The sequence below is a fragment of the Clinocottus analis genome, unplaced genomic scaffold, assembly GCF_023055335.1.
Source record: "Clinocottus analis isolate CAN_PGR_092001 unplaced genomic scaffold, fCliAna1.0.p SCAF_25, whole genome shotgun sequence".
Taxonomy (NCBI): Eukaryota; Metazoa; Chordata; class Actinopteri; order Perciformes; family Cottidae; genus Clinocottus; species Clinocottus analis.
In genome coordinates, this window is record NW_027175987.1 from 4,273,581 (window position 1) to 4,284,984 (window position 11,404).

Sequence of the window (11,404 nt, forward strand, 5' to 3'; positions counted from 1 at the left end):
CTGCAGTTTATATATTTATGACTCGTCTGCTAAACAGTGGGCACAAATAACATCATCAAACTATTTCGCCCTTTTTTTTTATAACGTGCACTCAATTTGTTTCCATAGGCACCAGTATACAAGAGAACACAAGCCCTAATAAAAATCCTTAGAATGAAAAAGAAATGAAGCAATCGTCTTGTGATGAAAAATCCCTCAAATGAACTGGACTCGGAGTTAGTGGGCTATATGACACTTATTGTTTTGTGAATAAGTGTAACGTACAAGGCGAATCAATGCAGTAATGTGCCTCTGCATGTGATGCACACTCAGACCGCTAGGTGGCATTAAATGCATATAAATTGTATTGGGAGCAGCAGGTAAGCTTTTTCTGCATGTACTATATACTGTATTTACAGTCTGGCTCTGACTTATTCATGACTTATTTTTTCTTCAGTTCAACTGTTAAAAAAGGAATACACTCTACAATATGCCAAATTATAAATGATACACATACTTAATTGTATACTTGTGCCTAATCGTTTGGAACTGTTATATGGCTTATTTAGTTCACTCCTTTAAAGTGAATTTGCAAAAAAGATAAAATGTTGTGTAGTGTAGTTTTGTTTTCATCACGTATTTATTCATGGTAACTTTGTGTGTGTGTGTGTGTGTGTGTGTGTGTGTGTGTGTGTGTGTGTGTGTGTGTTTGTGTGTGTGTGTGTGTGTGTGTGTGCGCGCGCGCGCACTAGGTGGGGCTTTGAGCGTTTGACGCGGTTCAAATCTCGCGATAGTTCAGACTCGGTTACCTACCCGTCTTGGATACCCCCAGTTTTTACTGTTGAGAAACATCAACATAGTAACCCGGGAAAGCTAACCTCAGTGGCGGGGAGCGACATTTCTTTCTGGAAATCTCACAGCGGGTATCGAGTTTTGGTTGTCCTGACAAACACCGAGACAACAACAATGGGTGCATGTCGCTAGAAAAAGTTGCTAGCTTAGTTGGCACAACTACTAGCTAACATTGGTTTGCTAACGTTAGCCGGCTAACGCTAACGTTAGCAAACAGACAGCTGGACGAAACTGAGGAAGAAGTCCGGAGAAGTAAGGATTTCCTCGTCAGTGGGACGTCAGCATGAATGCGGATGTCTAGGCACATTGGATTGTTTCTCTAAAGGTACGTGTTATGTTTCTCCAAAGAGGTGGTCGGCGAAGTTAATTCATGACTTTCCTGTCATCTCGCATTAACGTCAACTCTTTCTCGAGTTCGCGGCTCCGACTATTCTCTGGACCGAGACGGTTAGGAATAGGTCATCTCGAAGTAAGAGGCTCGAAGGAGTTGAAGACATTATTTATGGTCATTCAACGATTTTACTAGATAAACCCAAAAATGGTTGTTGTGAAGTTCATGTTGTTTTAACAATATTTGTGTTTTTAGAAAACCATAATACCATGGCTGTTAGTTCACCCCGGAAAGTAGACTAATGAAGGATCGTGTTGTCTGAGTCTACGGACGAGTAATTCTCGGACAGGGTGGTTCAGTCGGAGCTTTGATACAAGTGATGTGGGGAGCTAGATGGCCATAATTTACTGTTTATTAATTTAGTATTTATAAAGGTTATAATATGCAACGATAACAGCGCTGTCGGCAACAGTTATTGTACAGGTCCCTATGTACTATCGGTGTGAACCCACTTATTTCAAGCTCTCGATGTTTTACACAATATTGTTGAAAATATGAAGTCTCTAATGGAAGATAAAGTTATCAGCAACCGATTCGTGGACAAAAAGGCGTTGTCAGGTGAATACAAAGTAAAACAAACCATATTGACGACAATGGAGTGATTGTGATTAAAGTTAAAGTCAACACAAACCATGTAAAGTCAAAAATGGCACGTAATTTCTTCCTCGCCCAACGGCTGTGTAACTAGTCCATTGCACAGTGAGGACATTAGTGGTCGGAAGCTGTATTGCAACAGTCAATGTCCCTACATGTGTGTTTTTGTAGTGTAGTGTCCGCTCATAGGCTTCAGCACCGAGCCGATACCGCAGAGCAACACTTGAGTCGGTAAGCGAAGAAGAACATGTAGCCATCTTTGACTTCACACGGTTGTGTTGTTTTAGTAGAAATCACATGCACTCCAGCTGGAGAGTTTAATTTTTTTCTTATTTAAAGTTCACCCGGCATTGTTTGTTCTTGCCCTTCGACGACTTTTAAATGTCAAAGTACGTTCGTAAACGAACTCTAATGAGCTCTGAATGCCTGAATTGGATAGAGTTTTTCCGACAGCGACAGAGGACCGGGTACACCGCAGTGAAGCCGCCGATTAAGCTTAAGACTCTAGCCTTTTTGGTCGTTAACTTGAGTAAATGGGTGGTAGTAAGTGTCTCTCACAAGTGTTGACTTTAATTCTTCGTCGTTAACCGAGCTTCGATAGAAGTGTTTACTGTAATGCTGGCCTGTGCACTTTACAGTCACAACTTTGGCCAAAAGCAGTTAACGTCAGCTTATCTCCAGAAGCAAGAGGATGACCTGGAAACGTTAGTTCTATGACATTTACTACCGTTTACAGATTAACGGGATATTGTTCGAACCTTAAGGTGTGGAATAAAAAATACACAATTACGCTTTTCATAAGTTATGTTCATCAATGTTTAAAAGAAAATCTATTAATTTAGAAACACAGTTCAATTTCTCTTCCTGTTTGCTTGGTCGTGTCACGTGATTATTATGAATACAAGGCATGACTTCTGATGAATTCCTTATGACTTAAAGGGTGTGCAAAGGGCCAAGGAACTAGGCCAGATTTGCTTACTAATCCTTGGCACAGTTAACTGATTAATGTGGCAAAGTTGTCAACGACAGACTGTTGTCTTATGAAGAAAAAAATAATGAAATATAATTTTGTCATTGACTTTATGAGAGTAGGTAAGACCAGACACCTGTACTCCATCTTAACAGGTGCTTTTAAGTAAACATCTTATGGCTGACATAACAAACTCGAGTTCATCTTACCTTCCCACATGGAAATCTTTAGAGGAATGTGCTGCTGTAGAACCGGTTTTAAATGGCAGGCTGACATTGATCTGCTGTCAACAAGCTGTCATAATAGTTAAGTATGTTGGACTCGGAACTAATTAGGCTCAACAAATTGTACTTTGTTCACATGCTTGGCATTGCTTACAGCTTGACGGTTGTCTACAATACTTGTTTCTGTCAGTCATTTTATTGTTTGAAAGTGCTTGATGTATTTTGTTTCTACATGCTACTCATTGTTTTGGTTTCAGCTCAAAAACATTTTGTTTTATCTGCCTTATTTCTTAATTGTAACTGCCTTGTTTTCAGACTGGGTATATTGTATGCAGTATAAGAGTTGATTTAAGTCATATTTACCTTTGCTCAGTATTGGTTTTCATGATTTGCCTTGTGTCTAATCTTGGCTTCAGGTGAATAAGAGAGATGAGGAGAAGCAGGAGGGCTGATGTGTCTCTGAAAAGCTCTGCTCAGCAGCTTACAGATCACAATAATGGCAGAGGTGTGTGAAAGACTAAAGTTCAGTTGTATTGTTAGAGTTCTCGCAAGCACTTTTTCTCTGATTTTCATTCTCGTCCTCTTTGTCAGAGCTGACAAGTGCATGGAAAAGTTTGTCCCAGTCCAAAGCTGCTGTAAGTACACCTGGACCATTTTTCTGCTGAATTGTCAGCTACTGAAAAATATTTTCTATTTCAAAAAAGTTATGAAATACAGTCTGCAACAACTTATGATAACAATGATTCCCTTTAATCATCACATAACCCAAAGAGTCCGACATGTATCCTCCCTTTTCTAGTTGCGGCATATAGAAAACCGTCTCGAGGCAACTCCAGGGACAGGGGTTCTCCTGGACTCGGTCATGGACCCTCCAAAGAAGAAATCCTCCAGGACGGTTTGCTGCAGGGGTGAGCTATTTCAAAATGTCCTTATCATGAGTTAAATTCGACACTCAAAACACAACAATTTTAACATTGTTTTTTCTATCACAAATGGTCAACAAGCTGATGAACACGGAGGGTCTTCAAAGCGCAGGGGGCGATATCAGCAGAGTCCAGAAAAGAGCAGCTCACGCAGCCCTCTGAGAAATACCACCCAGGACAGCAATGTCCGCAGGAACAACAGCGTGGAGTTCAGGGATCCACTCGCCTCCTACAGGTACAAAAACTGCATGAAAATGCATGTATGAAACATCCTTAGGTTTTTCTCTCTAAGTAAATTGCTGTATTTGGATAAGAGCGTATTCTGTCATAATCTGGACTGGATATCTTTGCTTAATGCTTTCGAGCACCGATCAAATCATATTGATGATCTCTCTCTCTCTCTCTCTCTCTCTCTCTCTCTCTCTCTCTCTCTCTCTCTCTCTCTCTCTCTATATATATATATATATATATATATATATATATATATATATATATATATATATATATATATATATATATATATATATATATATAAATAAACACAATTTAAACTATACCTAAAAGCATAATGCTTTTATTGCACCTTCATTCTCTAAACACTTTTATCAATTTTACTACTCTACATGATATTTAGATAATACCAATCTAGTCATACTATAAAGGGTATCTATAGAGTGACAACAGAATAAGATGGTGTTTATTACTTATTACTGTGATGTTTTCATTGTAATTATTGCGTCACCTCATTGTTTCAACTTGATACATCAGAAGAGCTCTTTCACCTAAATAACAGTGAGTCCCCGAAAGCTCTTTGCTCTTCAAGACTTCCTTTCAGAGACCATATGTTGTTGACATCTCCTCTGAATTACTTGTAGCTGATGTCTCACAGGTACTTCAGTAGCTCAAGGCTCTGCTTTTTGTGGTAATACTGCAAAACCATATGTTTTGTCTTTGGTATTTTCACAGAATTACTGAATTTAAATGTGAATATCTTAAGAATTTGTAGAGACCAAAAGTAGTGGAAGTACTACAATTTCACTTTTTTTTCTTCTTTTTTTTAACAATTCTTGTCATACATTTTAAATGGTTTTTATCATAGACCTTGTACACACTTTGACCACCCATACATGAGCTTTTCTGTATTCTCAGTGAGTGGTAAATTAAGAGTAAATCTTGATCCCCTTCCTGATCCCATGTAATCTGGTTTGTTTCCAGAGAGGCCACCCCTCCACCACATCCCTCCTCTCAGCTGGAGGCCTACAGCCTGCAGTCAGTGCCAGGGTCTTCGCATCCATCCTCCCTGCCCTCCTCAGATCCTCTACTGAGCCAGCTGGTCTACCAGAGAGACACCAGGGACAAACAGACTGACCGGGACCTTGACAGCACACACTCCTCGGCTATGGAGAGCACAAAGGTCCGCTACCTCAATGATCAGCCAGCCCTGGACACCTTGAGGACTATTGGAAACCAGTCACATTTCAGAGTCCCTGCATGGGAGGAGACTGAGGAGGAAAGCACTGCAAAAGCACAACGTGATATGGATAGCCAAGAGTTAAGCCCATGTCTCGCTACAACTCCGGGCTCCACACACCAAAGGGAGAGCACTCCCTCCACCAGCCCTGGTTCAGCTTCCCAGCGGCTAGAGAATTTAAGGCGACATCAGCCTGATGTTAAACTGGAGAAGCTCAAAGAGCGTATTCGAAGGCAGAGGCAACATCTGGAGGAGTCTGCAGAGAGAGAGAAGCTGCTGGGTTATCTGGAACAGCCCGTTATGGAAGCTGTGGGGAGTAACAATGCCGGTACTAGCAACAGGCCCTCAGCCAAAACACGGAAAGTAGCGGCTGCTCCGCCTGCACCGATATACAAAGGTACCATTTATGTAGGATATATCCCAAACTTACAATGTTCTCATTTGTTTGACCTTTTTTAAAAAAATTTTTTTTAAAAAGACATAATGACATATTAATAGCTTAATGTGTTAGGAAGACACATTGTAGGTTTATAGTAGAAAACAGAATGCTACAGCTTACGTCGTCAATCCTTTACACGCCCAGGTTTCAACAGTACTGAGACAAAGATCCGGACTCCTGATGGAAGAGTTTGGAAGGAGGAGGAGTTCCATACCTTCAGCAGAGAAATATACAGAGACATGTCACGACAGTTTGCTGGTAAGCATAGGACATAATCAATTTCTTAGCAGGCTGAGGATTGAACATGAATGCATGGCTTGAAAGTCTAATGATCTCTCAGAAGGGCCAACAAAATATACATATATTGTTTCAGCTGTTTTTCATAGAGGATTGTTCCATAAACAAACATCATTTTGCTTATAGTCTTTGGTTTAAAACATCAGGTATTTTTGACCCGGGACACAGAGCTAGGCTTTCAGCCAATTGAAAGCTTTTTAGCTCAGTAATTGTTTGTTAGTTTGTGTTGCTTATTCTCTGCTTTTGTCTTCTGTGCACAGAGAGCACTAGATCCAGACATCAGCAGCAGAGAGCAGACAGGTCCAAAGAGAGGAGGCCACCGAAACCAGTCAGGAAGATCCACAGAGCTGCCCCTTCCTCTGACCTTAATGCCAAACCAGGTATTTTATGTCTTTTATGTCCTGGAACCAACCCACCCTCTGATTTATTTTCAATTAGTGACATTAGGAAAGCTAAATATGTGGACCACACTGACAGAATTTTATTATCTGTACATACGGACCAAAACAATCTGTGTGCATAGACGGCTTTCTCAAGCGTCTGTGCCACAATGAGAGTGATAGTTTTATCAAGTGCTGACTTTTTTTAGCGAACCATCAAATAATTATCTACAACAATAATTGATTATTTAATTTGAATCTAATTGGTGTGATGTTGAAAATTCTACACAATTTCTACACAACGACTACAGAAGCTAGTGTTTAAACTACAGTATTCACTGTTTCTCATACACTGCCTGTGTGTGCTCTAGTGCATGAAGCAGAAAGTTTGCTGGCTTCTAAAGCAGTGTTAAGATTTTAATCCCTGAAGAAATGTTCAGTATGTTTGACATGCAGTTTGTGTAGCATACAGACACCCACATTGAAGAATCATGGCCACATACTGCTGTATACTGGGCACAGCAGACCTTGGATAGCTGAGAAAACGCCCCCCTCCCCATTGACAAAAATGCCTCCAAAGGCACACATGTAAAGATGATTGCTAGAAGACTTCATCTGTGTGGATAGATCTTTATCTTTCTTCATCAGGGAAACATATTGTCTTATATAAACTGTATATATTGATTCCAGTTTGGCCTGATCATCTGTATGAATGATTCCGTCTAATTAAAAAACACAATTGAAATATACAGTACAGAACCAAAAAAGGTTATCTGGATATTCTGGAAGCTGACTGTAAAATATACTATTCTTATTCTCAAGCTCTTGATCATACTGTACTGGGTGTCTACTTGTTCATTCCAACTTTTGGGTTGTCTCTAAAGTCTGGCTGTTCTCTCTTTCATGCTGGAAAAACACTATAAATAGCCCTCTGAAATCTGTGGCCAGGTTCAGTTGCTCATCCACCCAGTACCAACAGCTGCTTGGTTAGTTGATGTATAACTTTATTACCAGGAACTGCACCTCCAGTTAAATACAGTCATAGTGAAAAGGACTCTCGATTTGCCCATGTAAGATATTGCTGTTTTTGAAATGTCATTTTCCAATGCTCTGAGCACCACACATGCAATTCCACACACTCTCATTGTACTGAGCTGGTGGCAGAACTCTGAGCAGCAGAGATTGGCATGAATAAAAAAACAATTCATCTGTCAGATGGTACTAGGGACAAGGAGGAAAATGTACTTAAGGGAGGGGGGAGATTTGGGCAACATCAAGTTATTTTGTTTTATCAACTCTCCCACGGAGAAACTTCTGTGCTCCATGTTGTTTTTTATAAGGTTAAGTGACCGTTTATAACTAAAGCAATGCACCTTCGGTATAACATGTTTTCTTTGTTCTTTGTGTATTTATTTTCTGGTAACTTGCTCCAGTGGTGACATGTCTACATATGTGCTAACACATGCAATCATGTTCCATCAGGTCAACATGAACTATATTGCATTCCAATGCTCTCTCCTAGCAGCATTGTAGGTGATCATGTTCTATGTCATTGTAGTGATTAGCCCTGCATCATGGCGTGAGGGCCAAAAGCTGGTAAAGACGGTACTGGGCTCAGTTCCCAAGCTGCCCAGGACGGAGGACAGATGCCAGACAGCCGACAGACTGAGCAGAACAGGTGGGACATGGAGACCTATACTCTACCCTTCTATACATGCCGCTATACCCCTGTCTTATGTTTCTATATTAGACAAATTCATAAACTTGCTTACACAGTCATCTCTGCTATAACCATTTTTCTAATGGTCTTGCTCGGCTTGCTATTGCCTGTAATGGGAGTTGTACTTTATATGTATAAAATACATATAGAAGTTTTGCATGTTTAGGACTCAGACTGAAAACGGCACCTGCCGAAAAATATGAATAAATAAAGAGTCTTTGGCTGCTAGTGGTCTCAGACTCTGTCTCACGCTCTCTCATTGTCACAGACTATCTTCTTCTGTACAGAGTACCATTGACCGGAAAGAATATAGATTGACTGGCTGTTCTAGTTGGGTGCACAATTAGACGTGACCTGATTTCCAGAGACTACAGAGCAGAGAGAGGCTCACAGCTCGCAGCCATGTTCTGAAAAAACTGTCTGGATTAGATACTTAAAATCTAGATGGGAATTTTCAAGTTGGCCCAGATTAGAGTTGCCGCAGCAAGCCAGCCCCACACGCCTCATCTAGTATGCGTCTAGATTTTGGAGTGTTTTGAGCAGTCACTTGTAGAAACATCCAGTGTGTTGCAAGCTGCAATAACCTGTTTATTGAACATATTGATCATAGATAAACAGGAAAACAGTGAAAATGATTGTATAGCCTACTGTTAGTGTAAAGAAAAAAAGAATAGTTTAAAGTCTGAATGTTTAATGTTCCATCAACCTAGCTTCCACTTCAAAGGCTTTGTTTAGCATTACATTATTTATAAAGTGTGTGTTTATATTAGTAAATGGTTTTCCCTATGTCCAACAGCTTCCCGTCACCGCTCCAATTCAGACCCGCGCTCAGAATCAAACCCACGGCTTCGCCCGACTAGCACAGAAAGGCCTCGACGTGAATTTCAATCCAAAAGCCACTCCGCAACCGCATCTACACCTCCATCTGCAGATCGGGAGAAGGCTCCAGTAGATGTCAGCACGGACCTGTTGTCAGCAGACATCCAGGGGATACTTAATGACCTTCAGCTGGAGTGTAAAGCGGCTGAAAGGGAGGAAAGGTCCCGGCAAAGGTCTCGAGGAGGGAGCAGTGGTACGAGAGGGAGAGGGGGATCAGGGTCACGAACAAGGGCTTCAGTCTCTGTTTGGGGAACTGCGGTGGCAACAGGTAGCTACTCAAGAGGCTGCCGCAGCGCCAGCCCTGCTACACACCAATCTGCTGACACCGGGCAGAAAAAACGACACTATGATGCAGACACTGTTCGGCAATACATTTCCAAGCAACAAGAGGAGAGAAAGAAGCAACGGGTAGAAGAGAAGAGGGCACTGAGGGAAGAGGCAGAGAGTAGAAACCAGAGACTGCAGGACCTCTACCGGAAGCAAAGAGAAGCGGCTAAAACAGTGGCCCTTCCTAGCGAGGTGCCTGTGGCCCCAGTGCAAAAGCGACTACAAGAGACCTACACCAAACTGCTCCTGGAGGAGGCTCAGCTGGATGAGGAGGCCACACAGACACAACTTGCTACTCCTTCTAGTCAAATGGTATTGTACATACACATGATACATATATGCATACATACATAATGAAAATAAAAAGGTTTTTGACATGTGTGTTAACATGTTCTGCCACAGAGACCGATGTACCAGCCCTCAGGAGAGTCTGACAAAGAAAACAAAAGACTAGAGGCACCACAGAGTCCCTCGAGCAGTGACAGATCTTTGAATGACCAGCCACCTCCTCCATTATCCAGGTACGCACACGCACAAACACAAATCTGCCTGCTCACTCCATCACTCTCCAGAATAACAAACACTACGATTTGTTGACCAGGATAAACAACAAACCCAGTATAGGCCTTATCTTATCTATTGGAAGAAATGGACACCATAACTTTAGATAACTGTAAAAAAAACATGATGAATGCAACCTGTACTTAAATAAGACCGCGTTCATGAAATGTGTAAATATGGCAATATCATATTTCAAGGCGACAGAGGATGTTCTCCTTGACAGCAACTTGCAAAAACCTGTATGTGAAGAACCATCCATCTGTTTCGGCCAATATAAGGATGCTGTCTAAAGACATGCTCTCTTCCAAAGGCCTGGTTCTGACAGGTTTTATTCAATAAAGAGACAAATTAACTGTCAAGTATTGCGTCATTGTAGTCATTTATCAGCTTGAGATGTTCATATTGATATTCCATTTTAAAGTATTGCATATTATCATTTTCACTTGCAGAGTTAAACAAGACAATGCCAACATAATTATTAGGTGTAATTTATATAGGATCTTCTCATGCATAATTGATTAGTTATGTGAATTACGTAGGTTTGGATAATAGAAGACTAATTGCATGTGTCTCCTATAACAAGGCACCTGAGCTAAAATTCGAAGTAGAAAATAATGAAACTTTAGATGGAATCTGGTTCTTGCATGAGGCCCAATGTGTGGGCGATTAAAATCTCGGGAATCATCTGACTGTACCAAACAGAGGAACTGTTTGTTCCCTGATGGTTGGCTTTTCGGGCAATTTTACACTCTGTGCTCCTCTTTCAGATGCATTAAAAGAACTTCTCAGATAATTGACTCGATATAAAGATGATTATGAGTAATAGATTTACCTTTTGAAACAGAAAAATAATAATCTTTCTCTGTGTGTATTCAGTGATTTATAGTTATTGTCGTTTAAAGTGTTCATCTAGTTACAGTGAGTTCTCTATCCTGTTCATTATGCTCTACCATTAAAATTTATCTATCCGACTGGTGAAAACACTTCTTTTCTTCATTCGAACTGAAGTTGCAAAAATATTTAGCTCTCGTATATAAAGGTGTTTTTTGCAAGGGAACATTCATTTAATAATAATTTGTTTAAAGTAATAGATTAAATCATTTAGAAAATTCACAAAAGAAATATTCTGCTTAAATCCATATTAGTTGGCATTTTGCCTTTTCAAAAACATTTTCATTGCTAGTTTGTCTTCTGCTTGCTGCACACAAAGCGAGTCACGTACTTTTGTTAACGGTGCAGTAGAGCAGCAGTCAACAGAACTATGAATTGCATTTATACAATCACAATAACACATAATCATATTTTCAATTTATTCTAGGGTGATGAAATCCTAGAATATGACGACAGACAAATTGGACGCTTCTTAAAACATCAATCAAAGCTTTGAATATTTAAAA

At 40.4% G+C, this 11,404-nt stretch overlaps 1 protein-coding gene across 2 annotated transcripts in view; it reads left to right on the top strand.

The window, feature by feature from the left end:
• The first annotated feature begins 794 nt into the window (after positions 1–794).
• The window catches only part of cep350 (centrosomal protein 350), a 30,198-nt gene continuing 19,588 nt past the window's right edge, over positions 795–11,404 (top strand). For both annotated transcript variants that reach the window (XM_068591202.1, XM_068591203.1), the window contains exons 1-11: positions 795–1,156; positions 3,427–3,515; positions 3,602–3,645; positions 3,810–3,918; positions 4,015–4,168; positions 5,149–5,801; positions 5,988–6,101; positions 6,401–6,520; positions 8,079–8,198; positions 9,037–9,758; positions 9,849–9,967. In XM_068591202.1, the coding sequence (XP_068447303.1) occupies positions 3,440–3,515; positions 3,602–3,645; positions 3,810–3,918; positions 4,015–4,168; positions 5,149–5,801; positions 5,988–6,101; positions 6,401–6,520; positions 8,079–8,198; positions 9,037–9,758; positions 9,849–9,967 (2,231 nt within the window). In that variant the 5' untranslated portion in view covers positions 795–1,156; positions 3,427–3,439. The remainder of the gene's footprint in view (positions 1,157–3,426; positions 3,516–3,601; positions 3,646–3,809; positions 3,919–4,014; positions 4,169–5,148; positions 5,802–5,987; positions 6,102–6,400; positions 6,521–8,078; positions 8,199–9,036; positions 9,759–9,848; positions 9,968–11,404) is intronic.